The sequence below is a fragment of the Felis catus genome, chromosome X, assembly GCF_018350175.1.
Source record: "Felis catus isolate Fca126 chromosome X, F.catus_Fca126_mat1.0, whole genome shotgun sequence".
In the NCBI taxonomy this organism is placed as follows: Eukaryota; Metazoa; Chordata; class Mammalia; order Carnivora; family Felidae; genus Felis; species Felis catus.
Genome location: NC_058386.1, coordinates 94,060,799 through 94,088,215, shown reverse-complemented (window position 1 = coordinate 94,088,215; position 27,417 = coordinate 94,060,799). Strand labels below are relative to the sequence as shown.

The 27,417-nt window shown below is 42.2% G+C and overlaps 1 protein-coding gene across 1 annotated transcript; it reads right to left on the bottom strand.

The window, feature by feature from the left end:
• Positions 1 to 27,417, bottom strand: LUZP4 (leucine zipper protein 4). The gene is made up of 9 exons (XM_045050390.1): positions 27,227 to 27,417; positions 20,060 to 20,191; positions 18,790 to 18,908; positions 14,111 to 14,633; positions 13,834 to 14,016; positions 11,475 to 11,574; positions 9,205 to 9,286; positions 581 to 633; positions 1 to 109 (listed from the first exon to the last, which is right to left on the bottom strand). Exons 1-9 carry the CDS (start codon positions 27,309 to 27,311, stop codon positions 1 to 3), a joined length of 1,386 nt encoding a protein of 461 aa, XP_044906325.1. The 5' UTR covers positions 27,312 to 27,417.

Genomic DNA, 27,417 nt, shown 5'->3' with positions numbered 1-27,417 from the left:
TCATGAATCTGCTCCTACGTCCACAGCTATTTGAGCCCTTCCGCAGATGCTCTTGGTTAGGCCCATTTTAAAGGTATATAACAGGACTCCTTCTTTCATGGCTGTAGTTCTGAAGGGTTACACAAACGCTCCTGACAATTTCACCTGGCAAAGCCCTGCATGCTTGAAACCAAGATCATCTGGAACACTGAAATTTACTTAGCATGTCTGGTATATATTATAAAGGGCAGGGGGGTTTAATTTTCAGATTAGATAATGAAAATCCTTCATGGTACCGAATTCTTCAGTCTTCAGGTGACAATTCCTGCACGCGTTAAGTAGAAAGGATATAACACCAAGACATGTGTATTCGCCATAGGAAAACGAAGCCAGGACATCTCAGACATAACCGTAAAAATCAAGCCTGGCCGTTTTAATCACGAATTTTCTGGTTCGATATTGGGATTATCAAACAGATTGGTATGGATTGTTCAGGATCATTCTAGAAGCCTCTCCCTGTAAGCTACCTGTATTTATCTTTGTTTCATTTTTTCCCCTAAGAAGAGTTAAATTTATTGTACCGATGTCCATCTGCAATTACCTTTCACGTCTTCGATCGCTTTCGTCAGATCTGCGGCCATTTTCTGGTGATATCTAAATGGGAAAAGTGGAGACAAATCATGCAGAAGCCATCCTTACTCAGCACCAGATGCTTATTTTCTTTATTTTAAATTGACTGACATTTTCAGTGACAATATTCTTGTTGCTTGATCTTCCATCTAACATTCAATTTCAGATTTTTCTCCCCTATTCACAGATGCAAGAATGTCAAAGCCAGTGGGTCCTTAGAGATCAAGCAGTCCAACCCCCTCACATAACAAATTAAGAAATGGGGATTTGGAAAAGTCAAATGCCACAGTACTGGTCTGGATCTAGGGGAAAGATAATAATTGTAGATAAAATCCACAAAGCGTGTCCTTATAACCTTTACAGAATAAGCCTGTAATATTGATTGTATTTAAGATAGGGGTGCCTGGCTGGCTCAGTCAATAGAACGTGCAAGTCTTGATCTTGGGGTTGTGAGTTCAAGCCCCATGTTGGGTGTAGAGATTACTTAAAAATTTTTTTTTGAAAGATAGCTAAAACCAGACAAAGACCCCACTAAAAAGGAGAATTACAGGCCCATATCCCTGATGAAGCTGGATGCAAAAATTCTCAGCAATATGCTAGCAAATCGAATTCAACAGCACATTAAAAGAATGATTTACTATGGTCAAGTGGGATTTATTCCTGGGCTGCAGGGCTGGTCCAATATTTGCAAATCAATCAACCCAATATACCACATTAATAAAAGAAAAGATCACCATATGATCCTTTTAATAGGTGTGGAAAGAAGCATTTGACAAAATAAGGCATCCTTTCTTGATAAAAACCCTCAAGGAAGTAGGGATAGAAGGAACATGCCTCAACATCGCCAAAGTCATATATGAAAGGCCCACAAAAACTGAGAACTTTCCCTGTAAGATCAGGAGCATGACAGGAATGTCCACTCTCACCACTGTTATTCAACATAGTGTTGGAAGTCCTAGCCTCACCAATCAGACAACAAAAAGAAATAAAAGACATCCAAATCGGGAAGAAAGAAATCGAACTTTCACTCTTCACAGATGACATGCTACTCTCACATGGAAAACCCGAAAGACTCCACCAAAAAACTGGTAGAACTGATACATGAATTCAGCAGTCACAGGATATAAAATCAATGTTCAGAGATCAGCTGCATTCCTATACACCGATAATGAAGCAGCAGAAAGAGACATCAAGGAATCGATTCCATTTACAATTGCACCCAAAACCAAAAGATACTTAGGAGTAAACCTAACCAAAGAGGTAAAATATCTGTACACTGAAAACTATAGAAAGCTTATGAAAGAAATTGAAGGAGACACAAAGAAATGGAAAAACATCCCATGCTTATGGATTGGAAGAATAAATATTGTTAAAATGTCGATACTACCCAAAGCAATCTACACATTCAATGCAATCCCAATCAAAATACCAACAGCATTCTTCACAGAGCTAGAACAGTCCTAAAATTTGTATGGAACCAGAAAAGACCCCGAATAGCCAAAGCAATCTTGAAAAAGAAAACCAAAGCTGGAGGCATCACAATTCCGGACTTCAAGCTGTATTACAAAGTTGTAATCATCAAGACAGTATGGAACTGGCACAAAGACAGACACATAGATCAATGGAGTAGAAGAGAGAACGCAGAAATGGACCCACAAATATATGGCCAACTAATCTTCCACAAAGCAGGAAAGAGTATCCAACAGAAAAAACCCCGTCTCTTCAGCGAATGGTGCTGGGAACACTGGATAGTGAGATGCAGAAGAATGAACAGGTACCACTTTCTTAAACCATACACAAAAATAAACTCAATACGGATGTAAGACCTAAAACCTACAGGAGAAAACAGGCAGCAACCTCTCTGACCTTGGCCACAGCAACTTCTTACTTGACATGTCTCTGGAGGCAAGGGAAATGAAAGCAAAAATGAGCTACTGGGACCGCATCAAGATAAAAACTTCTGCACAGTGAAGGAAACAATCAACAAAACTAAAAGGCAACCAATGGAATGGGAGAAGATATTTGCAAATGACATATCAGATAAAGGGTTTGTATCCAAAATCTATAAAGAACTTACCAAACTCAACACCCAAAAAACAAATAATCCAGTGAAGAAATGGGCAAAAGACACAGACAGACACTTCTCCAAAGAAGACATCCAGATGGCTAACAGACAGGAAAAGATGCTCAACATCACTCATCATCAGGGAAATACAAATCAAAACCACAATGAGATACCACCTCACACCTGTCAGAATGGCAAACTAACGACTCAGGAAACAACAGATGTTGGCAAGGATGCAGAGAAAGAGGAACTCTTTTGCCCTGCTGGTGGGAATGCAAAGTGGTGCAGCCACTCTGAAAAACAATATGGAGGCTCCTTAAAAAATTGAAAATAGAACTTCCCTATGACCCAGCAATTGCACTACTAGGTATCTATCCAAAGGATATATAAACGCCGATTTGAAGGGGCATATATATCCCGTATATAGCAGCACTATCAACAATATCCAAATTGTGGAAAGAGCCCAAATGTCCATCGACTGATGAATGGCTAAAGAAAAAAAAATATATATATATATATATACACACACATATATATGTACGTATATATACATACATACATACATACAATGGAATACTACTTGGCGATGAAAAAGAATGAAATCTTGCCATCTGCAACAACGTGGAATTAACAGGAGTGTTCCAAGTGAAATAAGTCAGTCAAAGAAAGACAAATATCATGATTTCACTCTTATGTGGAATTTGAGAAACACAACAGATGAACATAGAGGAAGGGAAGGAAAAATAAGATAAAACACAGAGGGAGGCAAACCATAAAAGGCTCTTAAATACAGAGAACTGAGGGTTGCTGGAGGAAAGGTGGGTGGGGGGATGGACTAAATGGGTGGTGGGCATTTAAGGAGGGCACTTGTTGGGATGAGCACTCAATGTTATATGTAAGTGATGAATCGCTAAATTCTACTTCTGAAACAAACAAAAGAACAAAAAATAGCTGAGATGGAGAATTGTATCATCCTAATAATTTTAGAAAGTCTTACCTGTATCCCGGTCAGACATTTCATGTGTAAATTAGGATTTTTTTCCAATAGTTACCTTAAATCCCTTATCCGTGTAATTACTTTGTAAGTGACAACATAGTTTACACCTACGTGCGGTCAATGAAACAAACCAAAGCATGATGAAAACATTCCATTCAAACATGAATTGGTCCAGATCACTCCATAACTGAACTGGTTTCAGTGCAGCTGCTTATATGTAACCGGTGTTTGGTGATCCAACGGTTTTTGTATCAAATTGTAACCACAATTACAGTTCACAAGCAGATTTGGTACTAACAGCCTTACAAACAATATAATAGCAGCCCAAAAGTCCATCGAGCCAGTAGACTATAAAAGCACCATAACAGGGGCTTCTGCATGGTTCAGTCAGTTAAGCATCTGACTTTGGCTTGGGTCGTGATCTCATGGTTCGTGAGTTCGAGCCACACATCAGGATCTCTGCAGTCAGCGCAGAGCCCGCTTCAGATCCTCGGTCCCCCTCTCTCTCTGCCCCTCCCTTGCTTGCTCTCTCTTTCTCTCTCAAAAATAAATAAAAACTTTTTTTTTTTAAAAAAAGCACCATCACACACGTAGTTATTCTTCAAAGTTAACGGGTACAGATCAAATATCCTCTTATCGGAAAGTTCGTGTTTAGGTTGGAAGCACATATTAGTGTTTACACGTAAATATGCCATGGAAGACAGCCCTGAATTCGATACGGATGCGTGTCTAATGGCAATGACTCCAGGAGTTAAACAGAGTCTCACATAGGCTCAGCCATGTTCTATCAGCAACGCCAGTTAATGGGGTCTTTGCCAAGAACTAAAGAAGGATAAGGATGCCTCGAGAATGAAGCTATGGTTTATATGCAAACCAGTCGCAATCACAGCAGATTAGTCCGGAGCTTAACTAGGTATAGAGAGGCCAAAGTAGAAGACAGAAGAATAGGAGGAAATGGGGGGAAAGGAACAGGAATTAGAACTTGAAACTATTGTAAAAAAGGGATTTGAGCTAAATGTGATTATTTCTTTTTTTTTTTTAAATTTTTTTTTCAACGTTTATTTATTTTTGAGACAGAGAGAGACAGAGCATGAACGGGGGAGGGGCAGAGAGAGAGGGAGACACAGAATCGGAAACAGGCTCCAGGCTCCGAGCCATCAGCCCAGAGCCCGACGCGGGGCTCGAACTCACGGACCGCGAGATCGTGACCTGGCTGAAGTCGGACGCTTAACCGACTGCGCCACCCAGGCGCCCCTAAATGTGATTATTTCTGAAAATAAATTGATCAATGCCAGTTCCTTCCTTAAGGTCTTTCCATACATACTTCTACACTGCCCTCGATATAAAATCCATACTCCAGCGTGGCACGCAGGCCCTCGGTGATCTGGCTCCTGACAGCCTACCTCTTCACGCTCACCTCTCAACAGCTCTGCCCACACGCTTTCCACTTCAGCTCAGTGATTTTTCAAACTAATTTTTTAAAGTGGTAGAAAACCGGGGCGCCTGGGGTGGCTCTGTCACTTAAGCGGCCCGACTTGGTCTCGGGTCATGATCTCACGGTCCGTGAGTTCGAGCTCCGCGTCGGGCTCTGTGCGGACAGCTCAGAGCCTGGAGCCTGCTTCAGATTCTGTGTCTCCCCCTCTCTCGCTCTCTGCCCCTCCCCCGCTCTCGCTCTGTCTCTCTCAAAAATCAATAACGATTAAAAAATAATCTTTAAAAACAAAAAAAATAAAGTGGTAGAAAACCTAGTTCTAACAAAATCTTAATTTGGTATCCCAATATGCAAAATCCTGAAAAGCAAAAGTGCCTTCGTTGGCCCCTAAGGCACCTCTTCAAAACCCCTAGACCTCTGCAAGTACAGAGTTGGAAAACTACTGCAGTCTGGTCAAACCAAGCTAATTGCAGTTTACCAAACATGCCGTGCTTTCTTTCACTTCTGTACCATTAATTTTTTTTTCTAGGGGGTTGGGGAGAGAGGCCGAGAGAGAATCCCAACTAGGTTCCATGCTCAGCGTAGAGCCAGATGTGGGGCTCAATCCCACAACCTGAGCCCCACATTGGGATCATGACCTGAGCCGAAATCAAGAGTCAGACACTCAGCCGACTGAGCCACCCAGGTGCCCCACTTCTGTAACTTTAACCATGTTGTTTCCTCTGATCGGAATGCCTTTCCCATCATTTCTGCTTTGCTTACTTCTACTCGGCCTTTAGGCTTCAACTCAGACACTCTCTCCCTTCCTATAATTTCCTTAGCTGGTTTGTACCTTGCGCCCACCTCTAAGTATTTTTGCTATGCTTCTCTGTCTCTGTCTCTGTGTGTGTCTGTCTGTCTCTCTCCCTCCCTCCCTCTTTCCTTCTCTCTCTTCCCTCCTTCCTTCTCTTTTCTCCCTTTCTTCCCTTCGTTTTCTTTCTTTCTTTCTCAAGTACATAGCACATTTCTGAAATGTAATGAGAACTCAAAAGTGTCAAATAAAGACATGAAATACTACAAAGAGAAAGAAAGGACCAAGAAAAGGACATTGAATTTGACAACAAAGAAGTACTGAAAACCTTTTGACAGCAAAATTCGTTAGAAAGCTAGGAACCGAAGTCAGATTCAAGAAATGAATGGGCAAACAGAAACACTTACGAGGTTGTAGCTGTATCCACGTGGAAGCCTATTAGAGATTTTGTTCCTATTTTAAAAATATTCATATTTGCCCCTATATCCTCAAGGGGAATTTTTACTTCACATTGAAAATCTCTTGACTATCTATCTATCTATTACATAAAATGAATTAGAATGCAAGGACTTTTTTTTTTTGTAATGTTTATTTATTTTTGAGACAGAGAGAGACAGAGCATGAACGGGGAAGGGTCAGAAAGAGAGGGAGAGACAGAATCCGAAGCAGGCTCCAGGCTCTGAGCCGTCAGCCCAGAGCCCAACGCGGGGCTCGAACTCACGGACCGTGAGATCGTGACCTGAGTTGAAGTCGGACGCTTAACCGACTGAGCCACCCAAGCGCCCCTGCAAGGACTTTATTTATTTTGAGAGAGAGAGAGGGAGAGCAGGGGAGGGGCAGAGGGAAAGGGAGAGAGAGAATCTCAAGCAGGCTCCGTGCCCAGCACAGAGCCTGACGGAGGGCTCCATCTCACAACTGTGAGGTCATGATCTGAGCCGAAATCAAGAGTCAGACTCAACCAACTGAGCCACTCAGCTGCCCCAGAATGTAAGAACTTTTAAAAAGCCATGGATTTTTAAAGTAATCATGTCTATATGGCCATCATGAACATTTGGTAATTATAATGTATAATTCGATATAATCATCATCAGAGCAATAATAAAATAATAAGAACTCCAATTATAGAACGCTTACCATAAGTCTCTATCCTAAAATGTTTACACGTATTTCAATTAATCATCACAACAACCTATGAGGTCAATATTATCGCCATTTTATAGCTGAGGAAGCAGGCTCAAAGGGACGGGCCCAGGGTACCTCTGCTACCACGTTTCATCGAATCTAAGATACCAATGATTATAAAATGCACTGTTATTTTACATATCGCTGAAAGAGCTTTTATTTTATTTTATTTTATTTTATTTTATTTTATTTTATTTATTTGAGAGAAAGAGAGGGAGAGCAGGGCAGACAGAGTGAGAGAGAGAACCTAAGCTCAACGCAGAGCCTGACGCATGCCCGACCCGTGACCCTGGGATCGTGACCTGAGCTGAAACCCAGAGTCACGTGCTCAACTGACTGAGCCACCCGGATGCCCCGGAAAAAGTTTTTAAACTTTCCAATTTAACTATGGTATACCATAGCAAATGTAAGGCACTTCCTGCTTTCAGAGATATAAACACTGAAAAAAGCGTGGATATCCTGAAATTGATTAGACTGGTATTAAGTGGTAGAAATACGATTCCATCCAAGTGTGAGTCCAAAGCCCCTGTCATTAGTCACCACACCACACCACTTAGATCTCTTCGGATATCTTATAGATGTCTTTCATGTTAACCTTATTTATAGGGAAAGAAAACTGATACCGAGAGCAGGGAAAGTGTCTTGTACAAGGTCATACACACAGCTCGTAAGGAGATTAGCCACGAAGGCAAGTGACGTCTCTCAGACCCAAACCAGAACGGTTTACCCTGTATCACATTGCCATCTAAGCCACCCTGTCTTTTCCTATAGGTGAAGAGGTATCGGGAAAAATACCAGAGTGGCATGTGTAGGAGTAAGCAAGTATTAGGTGTCTCATGTAAGAGCTACACCTACTTAATAGAGCTTTTCATCTAAATACTTAGGTCAGGGGCGCCTGGGTGGCGCAGTCGGTTAAGCGACCGACTTCAGCCAGGTCACGATCTCGCGGTCCGGGAGTTCGAGCCCCGCGTCGGGCTCTGGGCTGGTGGCTCGGAGCCTGGAGCCTGTTTCCCATTCTGTGTCTCCCTCTCTCTCTGCCCCTCCCCCGTTCATGCTCTGTCTCTCTCTGTCCCAAAAATAAATAAATGTTGAAAAAAAAAAATAAAATAAAATAAATAAATAAATAAATAAATAAATACTTAGGTCAAACGTGAGCTCTGTAATAAAGATGGACGTTTCCAGCAAAATAGGTTTAATTGGCTCAGTCAATATACAGCATTTCTTGCAACTGTTACTCACAGCACTCCAATAAGTAACTAAGTAATAAAATAAAGACGATGCCCTGGGGATTGAAGGACTGTAAGAGAATGTTTAAGGTAACATATGCTACTGGGGAGTCTGGGTAGCTCAGTTCAGTGGAGCATGTGACTCTTGATCTCAGGGTCATGAATTCAAGTCCCACGTTGGGTGTGGAGCTTATTTAAAAATAAATAAATAAATACTACGAGTAAGTTTTATTTGTAACCCAACTCATTTTTGTCTAATGCCCACTTCGAAGCTAAATTAAATAATATAAGGTAGAAATGCGGGTAACGGAAGGGAAGGGGAACCTTTTGCAAGCACCTGTACTGCAAGGCTGGAAACATGCAGACACGGTTGACATACAAGGTTTCTTCCTACACTGATGTTGGTAGACAGGTTTTACCACATATTACAGTAATCATCTAGTCAGTCAGGGAAAGAAAAATATCGTATGACTTCACTCATATGAGGACTTTAGGACAGAGAACAGATGAACATAAGGGAAGGGAAACAAAAACAATACAAAAACAGGGAGGGGGACAAAACAGAAGAGACTCCTAAATACGGAGAACAAACTGAGGGTTCCTGGAGGGGTGGCGGGAGGGGGGATGGGCTAAATGGCTAAGGGGCATTAAGGAATCTACTCCTGAAATCACTGTTGCACTGTATGCTAACTAATTTGGATATAAGTTAAAAAAATAAAATTAATAAAGAGTAAAATAAATAACTAAATACTAACTAAATACAGTAATCATCAATATAAGCAGATGCCAAAACTAACTACTAGAAGAAAAATGGCTACAAAAAAGAAAGCCGGTTCAAATGAAAACGACATAAAAAAATCTACATAGAATCTGTGCTATAAAATCGCAAAGGCTGATACTTACCCTTCGATTCCTGTTCATTTGATTATGTCTTCGATACACCTGTTTCTGGAAGTGTTCACGCCTTCTTTTCATTGTTAAAAACCTGACACAAATCATAAATGGTGATATTTTAAAACAACAACCTTTTATACTGAGTGAAATTATGTAAAATGTATGTCTTCAAGCAATATTGTTTTATTATACATATTTAAACATCTGATTGAAGACTGAATGCTAGATGCGATTAGAATACAGAATAGTGTTTCGCTAAGTGATTTTCAGCTTAGCGGTGCATTTTTATTCACCGCATGCATAGCAAAGATCAGAAGTTAACCAGGCAATTGAATATTTCTATTTAAATTTTTATTTCAGAGTAACGTCAGCAAGACAGCATTTACAGACTCAGTGTTTTGTTTCCTCGAAATTCATATGCTAAAGACCTAACCCCCAATGCGATAGTACCTGGAGGAGGGGTCTTTTGGGAAGTAATTAGGCTCAGGTGAGGTCATGAGGATGGGGTCCCCATGATGGGATTTGGTGTCCTTATAAGAAGAGGAAGAGCCCAGGGGCGCCTGGGTGGCTCGGTCGGTTAAGCGTCCGACTTCGGCTCAGGTCATGATCTCATGGCCCGTGAGTTCGAGCCCCGCGTCGGGCTCTGTGCTGACAGCTCGGAGCCTGGAGCCTGTTTCCGATTCTGTGTCTCCCTCTCTCTCTGCCCCTCCCCCGTTCATGCTCTGTCTCTCTCTGTCCCAAAAATAAAAAATAAAAAAAAAAAAATGAAAAGAATAAAAAAGAAAAATGAAGAGAGCCTAAGGGATTTATGGTATATTATCAAGCAGGCCAATACATGCATTATGGGAATCTCCGAAGGGGACGGAGGAGCAGAGAGGGTATTTGAAGAAGCAGAAGCAACCCAAATGTCCATCAACAGATAAATAAAGTATATACACACAATGGAATATCGTTCAGCCTTCGAAAGGAAGGAAATCCTGTCACAGGCTACAAACGTAGATGAACCTTGAGAATATTATGCTAAGTGAAACAAGCCACTCAAAAACAAAAACAAAAACAAAAAGGAACACTACATGATTCCACTTACAGGAAGGATCTAGAGTAGTCAAATTCACAGAAACAGAAAGGAAAACGGGAGCTATCAGGGGTTGGGGTGAAAGGAAAATGGGAAGTTATTAACAGGTATAGAGTTTCAGTTTTGTGAGACGAAGAAGTTCTATAGGTCTGTTTCACAGCACTGTGAATATACTTCACATCACTGAAGCGTAAACCTGAAAATGATGAAGATGGTCATTTTATGTGGCTTTTTACAATTTTTTTGAAATAAAAAACCCAAAATTCATAAACTTGTAAGATGTTTCCAGTTGGTCTAGACCTTGAGGCACGTAGCCCAAATTTCTCCTTGCACTGATCAGGGAACTGAGATCCAGAAATACTAAGTAATTTGCCCAATGCCCTTAGTGACAGAATTGGGACATAAAGCCGTGTTTTCATAGTCTTATGTTGTCTCTACTCACTCCAAGAAGGGCCGTTTCCTTAAAACTCACGGACCAGATGCTCACTGGCATCATCTTCCAAGAAGTAAGAAAAATACTAACAACTGAGTAACAAATGAGGCTAGGGAATAGTGAAGAATGTGGGAACAAAAATCGGGAAACCAAGTAATTAGTCTGAAAAGACTTCTGTTTTTCAGAGTGGTGCACAGTAAATTAGGGATTTTAGACTCAAAGATCTGACCTGTCAATCATCGTCAGGTTTGAATCTGTTTCAAGAATGACTTGGGATGGTGGAGTGGCACTAAGATGTCAGTTGTCACTCTGTAGTTGGGAGTTTAAATGGCAAGCACTCTGAAACTAAAAGGCTCATTTCCTCTGAAGCTGTTATCTGTATTTAGAAAAGCTTTCATCAGGGGGACAGCCCAGCTCATGTAAAGATAGGTGCACTCTGCCATTCGCTTCATGGAAATTACTTAGTGGAGGGTACAAAAGACAGTTTTTGTTCTGCACGCTTCTCTATTTACGTATCACTTCAGCCAAGAAAGAAGGCATCTGTCTGTGGATATAATGAACCGTATCAGAAAAGTATTGAAAGCTGAAATCTGGTATTTTTGGAGTGTCACAAATCCAAACCCACATCCTGCTTACGATAAATTCTGTTTAGAGTTTTTGAGAATCATATAGGTTTTTTTTCAGAATTGAAACTCGTTATTGCGAGTCTCCATAAATAAATAATATTCTGAATAGGCTCTCATTCTTTATTCCAGAGATTTGCACAACTACCTTTTATCCAAACCACACTGGGCTTGTACGTTGGTGACGTATTTAAGGCAGAAGTGCGCTAAACACTTCTGGTTTGTCTTTATCTTCTGGTGAAGTTGGCCTGCGGGGAAAATTTCACGTGAGGGCATGAAATTACTGAAGTCTTCATTTCATACTTGGTGCAGAAGCCAACTCCAGGTCTGAAGAGTATTATTACACCTAACTGGTCAACTCATGTATAGTATTAGAATGGAAAATGATGGAGTTGAAGAATTAATCTCCAAGGGATCGATTACAAGAGTACACGAATTTTCTGTACTTTATACGTTCTTTTATAATAGTTCTGCATTTGATAACTATTAAAGTTAACCAAGCAAATACTCTTACTTGTGCTGAGAATACAAGAAATTGTAATAATAGAAAATAAAGGAGAAACAACTGAACAGAATTGTGCATTAAATTTTAAAATGGACAATGACAGAAATAATGTCATCGTAAATGGAATTGCAGCACCTCGGTGGAAGTATTATGCCACTTGACAGACAAAAATTACCATGTAAAATAAAGCAAAACATAAAAATCTTGAAGAAATGCAGAAATATTAATTGCCTATCATCAACGTTAAGCATATTTTAATTTTTATAGCAAATCATTTGTGTACTGTTAATGTAAGTAGGATGAGGCCGTCAGCATTAAAATAGTGCCTACATCAGTCATTGCCTATATACACAATAACCTACCCCTACATTTTGGGGGAAAAATGTAGCTGAAACTAGCAATTGTGTGCAGTTGTTAATATGTGCTAAAATATCTGACTAGACATTTACGGGCAATGAAAGCTGAAGGCAATCACTGAGAAGTTGGAACTGAAAATAAACTTTTACTCAATTACCTAATCATACTACAAGCGTCTTGTCGTTTTTAAAACTCAAATAATTTGGGGCGCCTGGGTGGCGCAGTCGGTTAAGCGTCCGACTTCAGCCAGGTCACGATCTCGCGGTCCGTGAGTTCGAGCCCCGCGTCGGGCTCTGGGCTGATGGCTCGGAGCCTGGAGCCTGTTTCCGATTCTGTGTCTCCCTCTCTCTCTGCCCCTCCCCCGTTCATGCTCTGTCTCTCTCTGTCCCAAAAATAAATAAACGTTGAAAAAAAAAATATGAGTAAAAAAAAACTCAAATAATTTGCAATACTATTAAATTTCTCTCTCCCTTTCTTTTTTTTTTTTTTTTTTTTTTTGCTAGGGCAGACAGACCTAACCTATCCGTTGTATGAGGCAAGTAAATGCACATGATCTATTCTAAATGTACTCAGAAGGTGAGTGTTGCATCTATGCACAGAATAGCATCCTCTCCTATGGTCTGATTCAAGAAAAGCAGAAAACTTCAGCTACCCAAAGACACGCCTATCATTTGTATGCCGAGGACTCTCTGAAGACTTTTCGAGGAGACAGAGAAGGAAAGATAGAAATTCATTATCAGAGATTATATTATCAATCTAGCATAGTCTGTTGTTAGATTAGCTAGCCTAGAAACCGGACAGTTTCAAAGGGAATGGGACACCAAGTCAATGTATTTTGATTGTCGGGAAGGCTCAATAGGAAAGGCTGAGTACATGGGGCTCTGCCAGGCCAAGCCCACCTAGATGAAACAAGTTAATGAGGGCACCTTGGGAATCTGGATGATACTAGAGATGAGCAAGTTGAAAGAATATTGATGCCATGTATATGTTACCTCCATTCTATTAATACCTTAGTCCCAATGCAACATCTATTACAAAAACATATTCACCCATTAAAATATAGATATATAAAGTACATTTCCATATTACTCTACACATGATACTAACAAGTAAATATTTATTATGTCTTTACCTGTCAAATTCAGACTCAAATTTGGGTGATGTTTTGAATCTTTCTACTGGTGAGTATCTTCGGTATCTCCCTGATTGGCCATGATATCTCCCTGATAGGAGATGAGATCTCTCTGAGGAGAAATAAGATCTCTCTGATGGGACAGGAGATCTCCCTGATGGGAATTGAAATCTCCCTGACGGGACAGGAGATCTCCTTGACGGGAAATAAGATCTCCCTGACGGGAAAGGAGATCCCCCTGATGAGACAGATCTCCCTGACCAAACAGGAGATCTCCCTGATGGGAAATGATATCTCCCTGACGGGACAGGAGATCTCCCTGATGAGACAGGAGATCTTCCTGATGGGAAATAAGATCTCCCTGACAGGAAAGGAGATCTCCTTGATGGGAAATGAGAACTCCCTGACGGGACAGGAGATCTCCCTGATGAGACAGGAGATCTCCTTGACGGGAAATAGGATCTCCCTGACGGGAAAGGAGATCTTCCTGATGGGAAATGATATCTCCCTGACGGGACAGGAGATCTCCCTGATGGGACAGGAGATCCCCTTGACGGGAAATAAGATCTCCCTGACAGGAAAGGAGATCTCCTTGACGGGAAATAGGATCTCCCTGACGGGAAAGGAGATCTTCCTGATGGGAAATGATATCTCCCTGACGGGACAGGAGATCTCCCTGATGGGACAGGAGATCTCCTTGATGGGACATATCTCCCGGATGAGACAGGATATCTCCTGGATGGGACAGGAGGTCTCCCTGATGGGAAATGAGATCTCCCTGATGGGATACGAGATCTCTTTGAATGATCACGAGACCTCTCTGAGTGACCATGATATCTCTCAGTGTGGCCACGAGATCTCTTTGATCGGCTATGAGATCTTTCTGGGTAGCCATGAGATCTTTTTATTTGGGCATGAGATCTTTCTGGCTTGTCACGAGCTCTCTCTAATCGGGCACGAGATCTCTCTGGCTGGTCATGAGCTCTCTCCAATCGGGCACGAGATGTCTCCGGCTGATCACGAGCTTTCTCTAATTGGCCACGAGATCTTTCTGTTTGGGCCCAAGATCTCTCTGACTGGTCACACGATGTCTCAGATTGCTCATCAGAACTCTCTGACTGGCCATGAGATCTCTCCGACTGGCTAGAACTCTCTGACTGATCACTAGAACTCTCCGACTGGCTTTGAGATCTTTCTGAATTATCTTGGTTTTCTGACGATTGGCCTGGAGATGTTTCCAATTGTTGCTGACTCTCTTCCGACAGGCTCCCACTCCTCTCTGTTTGGGAGCTGGAATTGTCACTGCACTTCTCCTGCAAAAAATCACAATTTTGCAAGACAAATATAATACTGTTTTGTCAAAGCCATTTCTAAGGACAATTTTTTTTTTTTTAAGAATTCCATTGCTCCTACTTTTATAAACAGTTTTCAGAACTAATTTGCAGAGAAAACTCAGAGCCCATGTCACTGGCACAAAGAATATCACGCATATAAAAGTTTAATAGAATTAGGGACACCTGGGTAGCTCAGTTGGTTAAGCATCTAACTTCAGGTCACAGTCTCATGGTTTGTGAGTTCGAGCCCCACGTGAGGCTCTGTGCTGACAGCTCAGAGCCTGGGGCCTGCCTCGGATTCTGCGTCTCCTTCTCTCTCTGCCCCTCTGCCGCTCACACTTTGTGTCTCTCACTGTCTCTCAAAAATAAATAAATATTTTTAATAAAAATATAAAAGTCGAATAAAAGGTTTTAAATATAGGGGCGCCTGGGTGGTTCAGTCAGTTAAGTGTCCAACTCTTGATTTCAGCTCAGGAAATGCTCTCACTATCGTGAGATCGAGCCCTGCATCAGGCTCTGCACTGAACGTGGAGCCTGCTTGGGATTCTCTCTCTGCCTCTCCCTCTGCCCCTCTCCCGTGCTCGCTCGCTCTCTCTCTCTCTCTCTCAAAACAAAACAAAACAAAAAAACGTTTTACATATAGAAAATTTGTTACTTTGCAAATCTGGATATATTCCAAGGTGTTTTATGTAAAGAAACAGATTCTGTGACTTTACAGCTGAAGAGAGACAGAATATTTAATATTTTGTAGTACAAATCCCTCGAACCAAAGGAAAGTATTCAAAATCGTACTATTTATTCCTCACTTGCTTGGGCTCATGAAAAAGAAACTCTCTCTTCAACATAAATTAATACTTACTTCTAGAGAGAAAGACAAATACGTGAGGGGAAAGGTAGCAACAAAGAAAGCAGAAGGTTGACTTAATACCGTTCCATAAATAAATCGGCCTGGCAACAAATCAGCCTTTCTGCCTTTTCCATTTTTAAATTTTTTTTTTTCAACGTTTATTTATTTCGGGGACAGAGAGAAACAGAGCATGAACGGGGGAGGGGCAGAGAGAGAGGGAGACACAGAATCGGAAACAGGCTCCAGGCTCCGAGCCATCAGCCCAGAGCCCGACGCGGGGCTCGAACTCCCGGACCGCGAGATCGTGACCTGGCTGAAGTCGGACGCTTAACCGACTGCGCCACCCAGGCGCCCCAAGCCTTTTCCATTTTTAAAACAAAAGGGCAGTAGAATGAACCAGCCACGTGGAAATAATGAAACCTTTCACAAATCTCTACGATGTTATATAAATGCAAGAGGATGAAACCATATGGACCGTGCTGAGAAATCAAGCTTTCCACTAGGAAATATTGCCTGGCAAACAAAACATGCCCTAGATGAGCCATTATGACTTTCTAACAGAACACTAGCGGAAGCTGAGAGCAACTGTTAAAAGACAGGAAAGTACTGATATAAAGAATATTATTCACATAAAACTTAAGTAAAATGAAAAATATGACAGGGGACCCCAGGTGGCTCCAGTCGGTGAAGCGTCTGACTCTTGGGTTTCAGCTCAGATCACGAGCTCACGGTTCTTGAGTTCGAGCCCCATATCGGGCTGTGCGCTGACGGTGCGGAGCTTGCTTGGAATTTCTCTTTCTCTTTCTCTGCCTCTACCCGGCTTGCTCTCTCTCCCTTAAAAACTAAATCAACGTAACAATCTTAAAAAACAGCTCTTCACTCTCACTTAAAAAAGGAAAAAAAAAAAAAAAGACAAATTTGTTACTCCGCGAAAGCACAAAACGATACTTACTCTCCAGCCTTTCTACCATAAAACAGAAGGAGACTGGGTAAAATGCACAGGTACCTCTTCCCTTTTCTAAGCGATTAGTGTTGGCAGCATAGAGACGGCAGGAAGGATTGAGACCCATCTCCTAAAGACCCACATGCAGCAAATACCTCCAAAGGAGCCTGCACGATTTTTAGAAATGTTTTCATCCACTTGGCTATGACAAATTTCCCCCCTTCAAAAATGAAACGCACGTTCGTTTTCTTGTAAACAACAGGTACTATCAAAAAAAATTCTGCAGAATACATACAATTGTATTCCACTGGTATCGAGACTAAATCTTGTGCGGTATAAAACCAGGTTATTAGAATTTCAACACATGATTGAAAACTATAATTGTTATTCAATTAATCGGTGAAATAATCGTGCTTAAATTTTAATATATTTCTTAACCTCAGAGTACTTTTTTTTTTTCTGGTGAGTTCTGCTATAATGGTCTCAAAAGTCTCAAAAGTACGAGAGATAGAAAGGTGCTTTAGGGGCACTTGGGGGACTCGGTTGGGCGTCAGACTCTTGATTTCAGCTCAAGTCATGATTTCACGGTTTGTGAGTCCGAGCCCCGCATCTGGCTCTGTGCTGACAGTGCGGAACCTGCTTGGGATTCTCTGTCTCCCTCTCTCTCTGCCTCTCTCTCTCTCTCTTTCAAAAGTAAATAAATAAGCATTAAAAAACAGGCTTTAAATTTGAAAATACTGAGAATTTTTGGATCACTATATTCTGCACCTGAAATTAATATAACACCGTTGTTAACTATACTGGTATTAAAATTAAAAAAAAAAAAAAAGGCGGGGTGGGGGGGCGCCTTCGTGGCTCAGTCGGTTAAGCGTTCGACTTTGGCTCAGGTCATGATCTCATGGTTCATGAATCTGAGCCCCAAGTCGGGCTCTGTGCTGACAGCTCGGAGCCTGGAGCCTGCTTCAAGTTCTGGCTCCCTCTCTCTCTGCCCCTCCCCCGCCCCTGCTCATACTCTGTCTCTTTCTCTCTCAAAAATAAATAAACATTAAAAAAAGAAGTAAATACTGTTTTACAATAATTCTCAGTTCATTTATGCACCTCAGACATTAGCAGATATAAACTCATATCCTTCTTTCCAAACGTTATGAAAAAACTCCTCACCCTACAGATTTATAGGTCACTTGTTAAACCAAACTGTCTCAAGTCCTCCCAATTAGAATGATCACAATATACAATGTACACATTAGAACATATATTGCAACTTGCCTGGCACTAAATTCTTTTATCTTTTTCTCCTATCCCCACATATAATATTTGAAGCAGGATCGCTCTAATATCTTGCATAGCATCTGCACAGGGTGGACATTTAATCAGTATTTGCTAAATCAATTTAAATTAACCCTTTATTTGAAAATGCAACATGATGCCCTCCAAAAAAGGAAAAGACTGGCATTTATGTAATCTGACCCCAAATGGTTTAATTTCCCAGAACCACCATGCTTTTTACTAAATGGCCACATAATGCCTTAAGAAGAATCCGCTTAGAGGCCCAGCCGAAAGAGTGGCATGAATGTTAGCTTATGAATCTGGATATGAGGATCTCGCAAACTCTTGTCCAGTGACTGGCTCACTAACACAAGTTCAGAGGTGACGAATTTGTACAACTACAGTATGCCCCACCAGTTGGACCCAGAGTGTATTTCATATCCTGTATCATCTGACTTCTCGGGGTTTTTTTTTTTTTTTTTTGGTAAGTAGAGTTTTTCATTTTTTTTCAGGTTTTTATTTATTTTCGACAAAAAGAGAGACAGAGCACGCGTGAGCTGGGGAGGGGAAGAGACAGAGGGAGACAGGATCCGAATGGGGTTCTGCACTGGCAGGAGAGAGCTTGATGTGGGGCTCAAACTCACAAACTCAGCCGAAGTCGGACGCTTAACCTACTGAACCACCCAGGCCAGGTGCCCGACTTCTAGTTTTTATGATTCATTCACAAGTCTACTAAAGCTGTTTTATACTATACCCAAAGATCAAAGACTCTAGATGAGGGCAAAAACGAGAATGATTATGCAAGACAAGTCACAAAACCAATCATCTACTTTGGCATTTTGTAAATTCAAAATTTCTCGCAATGATTGAAAATAGCAAAAATTAAGTGTTTATTAAAACAGTTACGGAGGACAAAAATCAATGAACAAATATTGGGTTTCAATTATGTTCAAGGCGCCATGAGGGAGTACTATGAAACAATCTCTGCTTTCAATGGAACTGAAAATAATCTTTAATATTAAGAATTATATTAAATTTAGGACCGTTTATATTGGTTAATTCTCAGCATTTACATTTACCTGATTATCTACAGGCTGCTCGTTTGAAGTGCTTTGTTCAGACTTGAACTCAGAAGATTCTTGGCAAGGTTTTTCATCTTGATTTCCTTTGTCGACGTTGTTTGTGAATTGTGAGAGTCCTTGAAAAATGATTATTTTCTGTATTTTCAGTCAGTAAATTCAACATATTGTTCAGAAGTATTATCTGCAATCTCACTGTTTCAAGGCTATACCCTGGGTTTTGCAAAACGTGACATTTCATTAGTGTGATATCATCTGAGAGTCTCACTGAATTCTAGAACAGTCTTTGCCCTACTGTTCCTATTTGCGTATCTTAATATAGTAGTCTTTTTTGTATGCAATACCTCAAATTTGTTTTCATATGACAACAAAGTTGGGGCATGGTATCTGAAATTAACTGCAAGAATACCCTACCAGAAGAAGGAGGGATGGAAAAAAAACTATCTGCTTTGTATTAACCATACGAATATTCGCCTCAGTTGTCTGCTGTGCTTTGGGTGTAAAGACAGGTGCAGAAACAAAGAATATGGATCTCCAAAAGGCTCACAAAGATCGATTTTACATTTAGTTAGAAACAGGAGAATGGGCTACCTCCCCATTCTTAGCAGATTGGTTCCTGTAATAACCACCATCCCTCCTTTTCTCAGAACCCATTAAGCCACTGAAAGTTTCAGACAAGGACTGTAATGACGCTGGGTAGGAACTGGCGGGGGCTTAGAGCATGCACACTGTCAGGATGGTTCCAGGCTGCTGACTAAACCATGGAGATCCTTAACCGCTGAACAGACTTCTCTACAATGGCAATCTATAGCACGCTCTTATTAAAATATGCACACTGCACTAACCAATGGGATTGGCAGTACAAAAAGAAGACTTTTTTCATGTTTTTCTGTACTCTGCTGTACGAGCGTTCATTTTTTTCAAAATCTGGATGCCATGGTGCTCAGGTTACTAACCATGCCTTTATGCCTCCTGTGTTACCTCCCAAAAGCAGAATGGGACCAACAAGCCAGGCTTGTGAACTGGCGCAAAATATTTCTTACTCGCATCGTGCTCTCCCTTAAGGAAGTAACACACAGAAATTAAAAATGTGTTTTCATTTGTCATGGCATCCATTCTTACCGAACCAACATGCCTATATTTTCAAGAAAAATCAAACTAGCAGCATAAGGCAATTTTAGAATACATTCCAAGTCTGTGAATTTGCTTACCTAGTTATTCACAAATATCTCAGACTCTTTACAATGTTTGATTTTTAGTAAACTTTTACCTTTCTTCTGGGGACATCTACGAGCATTTGATGGCTGTCTTGAAGTTGGGCTCCTTTTCTCATCGCTCTCTTTCCCTTTCTTGCTTGATTCACTGTTTACATTTTCTACCTTATTAAGCGTTGTAGTGTCATCTGTGTTAGAAAATACAAAAAAAAAATGAAGACAATAGAAAAAGCCGAATTACGACGCGTCTCAGGTGAATAATCTATATTCTACCTCACCATACGTTAGAACACTGTAAAAACTGGAAGCCCTAAAACATGACACCTGTATAATAAGGAACTTGTAACACCATAACAAAGATCAAACAATGCAGACATTTTAGAGTCAGTTTCCTGAAACACCAAAGAGAAAGATTCCCGTTAAACAGATTTACAGTAACACCATTTATGCAAAAATAAAATTCCTTCACAGTGACGTAGCCTAAAGGGGAAATCATTTAAATGAATGATTTTACTAAGCGTTGTTTTAGCTTGAGAGAAACACAGAGCAGTAGAGTCATTCCTGATTAAATGTCAGTGCTAGACAATTAGTTACATTCATTTTTGTGAATTGTAAGAAAGGAAATAATAGTGATGGACGTTCACAGGAAACACCAAAGAGGCAAGGAACCAAGATTAGCATAAATAGCAGGGAGCAATCAGACTTTACCTTGTAGTCAGGCATGTTCTTAACGCTCTCAGATAGACAGCACTTACATGGCACGATTTGAAGGATGAGAGACACATACAACCTGCCTTAAAATCTCTCTCCTGATATCTGCGATGGGAAGATTTAAAAGTTGGATGTTCTATCAATGGATGCAAGCTTACTTAGGTCAAGTTATCTTTGGAAATGGGCACAAGCTGGGGCACCTGGGTGCCTCAGTCGGTTAAACGTCTGACTCTTGGGGCGCCTGGGTGGCTCAGCTGATTGAGCGTCTGACTTCGGCTCAGGTCATGATCTCGCGGTCCTGGGTTCGAGCCCCATGTCAGGCTCTGTGCTGACAGCTCAGAGCCTGGAACCTGCTTTAGATTCTGTGTCCCCCCCCCCCGCCCCTCTCTCCACCCCACCCCTGCTTGTGCTCTGTCTCTGTCTGTCTTTCAAAAATGAATGAACATTAAAAAAAAAACTCAACAATCGAGTATCATTTCTTGACAAACGGGTTTTAAGCCCTGGTTCTGTCTGCCTGTCGGGAACCAACGGTTGTTAACGTCTCGCAAAGACATAGCCTTTGATTTTCGGTTCCTTGTATTCCTTCTGCATTCTCTTACCTTCTCTTTTTTTTCCCCTCCGTTCTTTCCCCTGTATTCTACATTTAAAGTCTGTACAGATCTCTGGGCAGAGTTTTTTTCTCATTACAGAGTAAGCGAGCGCACGAATCAAAACATCTTAGAGGACACCGCAGGAAGAGTTTTTCATCTCCAACCTCTCGCCCTCATAGGCCCTAAAATGGCTGCCACCCAGCTCTCAGGGACCCAGTGCAATGGGTGACTTCCTAAACAGGAGAGCAAAACTTCAGAGAGGAGAAAGGGAAGAGCAAGCTCCTTCCTGAGTCAGAGGTACGTTTCACAATGACACGAGAGAGTGCTCCGGGGCCAGTCTGCCTAGTGGCACTCCTGGACAATTCTCAGTGACTTAATTTTTCCCGGACAATTCTCAGTGACTTAATTTTTCCTGACCTCCCAGTCACCAAAACTAATGGCGAGCTCGGTCTTAGAGTCACAGAAGGATTAAACAAGGCAGAAAATGTCTTGGGGCGCCTGGGTGGCTCAGTCGGTTGAGCGTCCGACTTCGGCTCGGGTCATGATCTCGCGGTCTGTGGGTTCGAGCCCCGCAGCGGGCTTTGGGCTGACCGCTCAGAGCCTGGAGCCTGTTTCAGATTCTGTGTCTCCCTCTCCCCGCTCCTGTGCCTTGACACACTCTCTCTCTCTCTCTCTCTCTCTCTCTCTCTCTCTCTCTCTCTCTCAAAAATAATGAATAAAAAAAATTTTAATATCTTAAAAACTGAACAAGCATTTGTTGAGTGTCTCATGTATGTCAGGTCCTACAACCCAGTGCCCCTAAAAAGCATAATTATATTCCTTTGTATTTTAGAACGTGTTGAAATCACTATTTTACTCTTTGTGAACATTTAAAATGTACTCTGGTTTTTGTAGACACTGTCCTGTCATTTTTTAAATACTTAAAATACTAGAAACCTCAAAACGCGTGACTTCGGTTCCCCTCCATTTCTGACGGACTTTGTATATGCTTCCAGAACACTGAACACAACACAGAACTGCACGTCTGCACTTAGCTGTCGCTGCAACTGAATCATGAGCCACTCGAGAGGAGGCCACTGTTCATCAGAGTACCCAGTGCCCAGCCCAGGGCTCAATACAGAGTGGATGCTTTATAAACGTCTATGGATCTGGGACCCAATGCATCTAGCAAGCAGAAAGTAGTCGTTTTTCTCTGACACTACAGTACTTTTGCCTTAGTCTCCTGTAGACCGAGCAGCGCTGTGGCCAGTTCCAATTCTGGTCATATTTTTGCGTGACCTGAGCCAGCCAGGCGCCCCATATTTTTGCCTTTTATTTCTTAATTTTTTTTTAATGTTTATTCATTTCCGAAAGACAGAGGGAGACACAGCACACGCAGGGGAGGGGCAGAGAGAGAGGGGGACACAGAATCCGAAGCAGGCTCCGGGCTCCGGGCTGTCAGCACAGGGCCCGACGCGGGGCTCGAACTCACAGACCGTGAGACCATGACCTGAGCTGAAGATGGACGCCCAACCGACTGAGATACCCAGGCGCCCTGCCTTTTATTTCTAAGAAAACACTATAATACGTTCTAAAAATGTTTACTGGGACAAGGACAAAAATACATTTGTACAGCCTTTTCTTATTTTATCACATCTTCTTACAATGAAAGTAGTAATCTTGCATTCAGTATACATGATACAGATAATATAAAATTATATATAATATGTGAATGATATAAATAACATAAAATTTTTCTCTTTTTAATTTATTTATTTTGAGAGACAGTAAGGGCGAGCAGGGGAGGGACAGAGAGTGAACGAGAGAGACAATCAGCAGCAGTTTCCGTGCACTGTCAGCTGGGAGCCCTGTGTGGGGCTCGATCTCACGAACCGTGAGCCCGTGACCTGAGCTGAACACGAGAGTCCGCAGCTTAACCGAGTGAGCCACTCGGGTGCCCCCAAACTGCTTTTCTAAGATACATGTGCAGCTATCCAAAGACAAGTATGCATTGTTAAGAGTAATATTTTCACCTTAATAAAATCATGGGGAAATGTACTAGAAAAGTATGGATTTCTCGTCAACTCGTAGAAGCAACATGTATTTGCTCCCTCATGATGTATTTTTCTTGGCTTTGAACTGGAAGGGCCTTTCATGACTAACCAGTTTTGCCTGTTCCCCGTCTGTCTGAAATGGTATAAATATGGATCTGGGGAACCAACGTTTAAGAGTATAAGACGGTGAAATCAACACCGAAAAAAGCACAGGAAGCATTAGGTTTGATTTCAGTGCTATTGATTCTCCTTGGCTCTGGAATTTCCCCCCCATTCAGGCTCCGGGTGACCGGGCAGAGCCCAGACTAAGGCAAATGAAGCACTCACCTCGCGCATAATTTTTAGGATGCTCCAAGGAAAAAAAAAAAACCTTCAGTATTTATAACACAATATTTTTAAAAATAAAAACTAATGCGGGCGGGGGTGGGAGAGCTCAGTTGGTAAAACATTCGACTCTCGATCTCGGGGTTGTGAGTTTGAGCCCCACACTGGGTGTAGAGATTACTTAAAAATAAAATCTTAAAAATGTTTTTTTTTTAAATCAACACAAGAACAATCCCTGATGAATAAAATATCAACACCAGAAACCAGATCAGACCGTGTGGGTGCAACCTTGCCTCACTTACTTCATTCCAGTTCCTTTCCTTTACAGAAATACACGACCAGCCAGAGGGCTGAAGTTTGTCCATTTGATTTTTTAAAATATTGCATTAAAAATATCATCTCAATCGTCAAATTTGTATTGCCTCCCTAAATTTTGCACCTTTGGCAAGGGCCTCACTTGTCTCACCATAGTCCCAGCCCTGCCCAGTGACCCAGTATTCTTTTTTAAAAGTCATTTTAGGGATGTCTGGGTGGCTCAGTCAGTTGAGCATCCAACTCTTGATTTCGGCTCAGGTCCCAGTCCCAGCATGGTGGGATCGAGCCCCACATCAGACTCCACACTCAGTGTGGAGCCTGCTAAGGATTCTTTCTCTCTCTCTCTCTCTCACATCAGAAAATAAAATAAATAAATGTTACTTTAACGCCACAAAATATTTCAGAACTCACAGTGGAGCCTGTGGTGGAGGGCAAGAAGCCAGGATCTGCAGTCCGGAATCTACACGGATTATGTCTTAGAAGAGTAAAGCTTACCGATACCCATCATTAAACAGATTGTTAAAAACACTTTAAAGGAAAAAAAGCGAGAAAATGTCTTAGGTACTATTCTGGGCCATTCCCCCTCAGGGGTAAAGGGGGGATGGCAGGGAATAGGAAATTTCCTCAACCTTATAAAAAGCATCCAGGAAAAACCCACAGGTAAAATGATGATTAACGGCGAAAGACTGAAAACCTTCCCCCTAAGATCAGAAACAAGTCAAGAATGTCCACTCTTAGCACATGTATTTAACATTTCATTGGCAATTGTAGCCAGGAGAATTAGTCCAGAAAAAGAAATCAAAGGCAACCAGATTTGAAGGAAAGAAGTGGAAATATCTATATTCTCAGATGTCATTATCTTACATAAAGAAAATCTTAAAGATACACACACACACACACACAAATTAGAGGCAATTGACAAGCTTGGCAAAAGTGTGGAACAGAAGATCCATACACAAAAGTAAATCCTATTTCTATACACCAGCAATGAACTATTCAAATATGAAATTTTTTTTCCAAATATGAAATCAAGAAAGCAATTCTAGGGGCTCCTGGGTGGCTCAGTCAGTTAAGCTGACTGCAGCTCAGGTCATGATCTTACGGTTCGTTGGTTCTAGCCCCGCATCGGGTTCTGTTTGGACAACTCAGAGCCTGGAGCCTGTTTCAGGTTCTGTGTCTCTCTCTGCCCCTCCCCTGCTCGCATGCTGTCTCAGTCTCAAAAATAAATAAACATTAAAAAAAATTTAAAAAAAAAAAGAAAGCAATTCTACCAAGACCACCCAATAGAGGAAACAATAGTCTTTTTTTTTTTTTTTTTTTTTTTTTTTTTTTACCAAATGATGTTAGAGGACCTGTACACGCAAAAGAATGAAGTTGGATCTTAGCTCAACCATTTGCAAAAAAGCAACTCAAAATGGGTCAAAGATGTAAATGTAAAAGGCCAACCTGGAAAACTCTTAGAGGAAAACCTAGAGGTAAATCGTCATAATTTCTTATCTATGATACCAAATCATGAACCACAAAAGAAAAAAACAAACTTGACTTCATCCAAAGTAAAAATTCTTGTGCTTCAAAGGACACCATCAAGAAAGTAAAAAGCCAACCCAGAATACAGGAGAAGATATTTATGAATTGTATACCTGAGAGGGGTCTAGTGGCCACAATATGTTAAAAAAAAAAAAAAAACTATTACGCCAATAAAAAGGCAAACAATCCTCTTTCATTTCAGAAGTCTACTCCGCCGGCTCCCTGCCACTTACAAGATCCTCCCTGACTGATCGTTTGTCGTTCTCGGCATTTCTAACAATTGCCCTCACAGCTGCTCCCTGTCTCAGATTTTAGATCTGAACCCCTGCTCCTTCCTCATTTCTGAAGTCCCCCCTACCTCCCCACTTATAATAAGGTCACCTCTCCCCCGCGCTGTGCCTTTCCATTTCAAAGTTTCACCCTCACTGCGCCCCAGCCCCCCACTTCTAGGCTCTTCCATCCCTGCTCTACTTCTTCCGTTTCTAAGGTCTTTTGCTTCGCTCCAACCCCACTTCTAACGTGGGCTTTTCTTACTCCTCCCACCCCACTAAGGTCCCCCCCCTTCCTTGCTCCGCTTTCCTCTCTTTTTCCGGAAGCCTGGGTCTCTTTTCTCCTACTCTACCCCACTCATCTCTAAATCCCCCCCACGACGTGTTCTGCCCCTCCCACGTCTAACATTCGCCTCTCCTGCTCTTCTCCACGCGCATGGCTGTCCCCTCTACTAATAAGGCATGCCCTCCCTATCCTTACCCACCTCGTTTTTTTGGCACGCTCTCCTCCCCTGCTTCTCCCGCCCCGCCCCCCGCCCCCCGCGCTGCAACCCCTGCGCTGCATCTACCCTCCCCCTTCCCCCACCCCACCACTCCCCCCATACCTCCCCCCTTCCCCCACCCCTCCCCCTCCCCCCTCCACTCGACCCATTCCCCCTTCCCCCTCCCCCACCTCTCCCCTCCCCCCCCTTTCCCCCCTCTTAATCCCTCCCCCCCACCCCCGCTCCCCGTACCTCACCCGACCTGCCGCCATTTTTAAGTTTAGCGGTCCCTGCTCAGCTCTCCCAACTTCATTTACGAAGTCCGCCCATCTCCCCCTCCCCTTCCCCATTTCCCAAAGCGGGTATTAATCGTGAAGAGTTCTGAGGTTAGGAGGTTCGAGGGTGCCAATAGAGAGGAAAGGTGCAAGCGAAGAAACAAAAAACAAGCAAGAAACAAGCAAGCGAATACACCACCCCTTTTCTTGCTGCCCATTATCCCTCTTCGAAAACTAGTCCCTAGAATCCAGTAATTTGCGACAGGCTCTCGGACTTCCAGGAGCATGTGGCCCCACATACGAAGTGGGCAGGTAGCTAGCTATCCACCCTTAAGAGAACAAAATATATGGAGACGGCTGGCTTTTTTATTTCCCTCAGCCTGAACCTTTGCAGCCATTGTGCCACACACAATTTCTGTCAGCTTCCGAAAACTTCGCACCTATTGGCTCTGTATAAAATGGGAGCAGAAAGGTCTGGGCTTGACCCAACGTACTTTACTTGGGGGCCTGGAACGGAGCTTTACCCAACTGGGGACCCGGAATGGGGCTTTACCCACTTGGGGGCCCGGAATGGCGCACAGAGCACTGGCCTCGTCTCGCCCCGCGGCGTGTGCCTCATGGCGCCCGCCACTCGAGGTCTTCTGTCCGAAACCAGTGAGCCCTGACTAGTTGGGGCTGGGGGCTGGGGTCTACATACCTAAAGCAAGAAAAGCCATCTTTCCCCCATTGTCAGGTTCTTCCAGCACAATTCCAGAAAGCGTTGGGTTGAAAATCGAAGCCATCTTCACAGCGTAACTGCACACGGCTCTCAGCTAGGCTTACGTAGTAAGTGCGCCCCCTCCCTGCTCCGTAGGGTTCTGGCGAAACTTGTCACCCAATCACAGTCCT

What these genes read in the sequence shown, in the direction of transcription:
- LUZP4 (XM_045050390.1), bottom strand. Translation starts at nt 27,311, where the DNA reads ATGGCTTCGATTTTCAACCCAACGCTTTCTGGAATTGTGCTGGAAGAA. An exon ending in GATGGCTTTTCTTGCTTTAG is followed by an intron (nt 20,192 to 27,226) that starts GTATGTAGACCC and finishes TTTCTAACACAG; the next exon opens with ATGACACTACAACGCTTAAT. An exon ending in AAATGAACAGGAATCGAAGG is followed by an intron (nt 634 to 9,204) that starts GTAAGTATCAGC and finishes TTTCCCATTTAG; the next exon opens with ATATCACCAGAAAATGGCCG.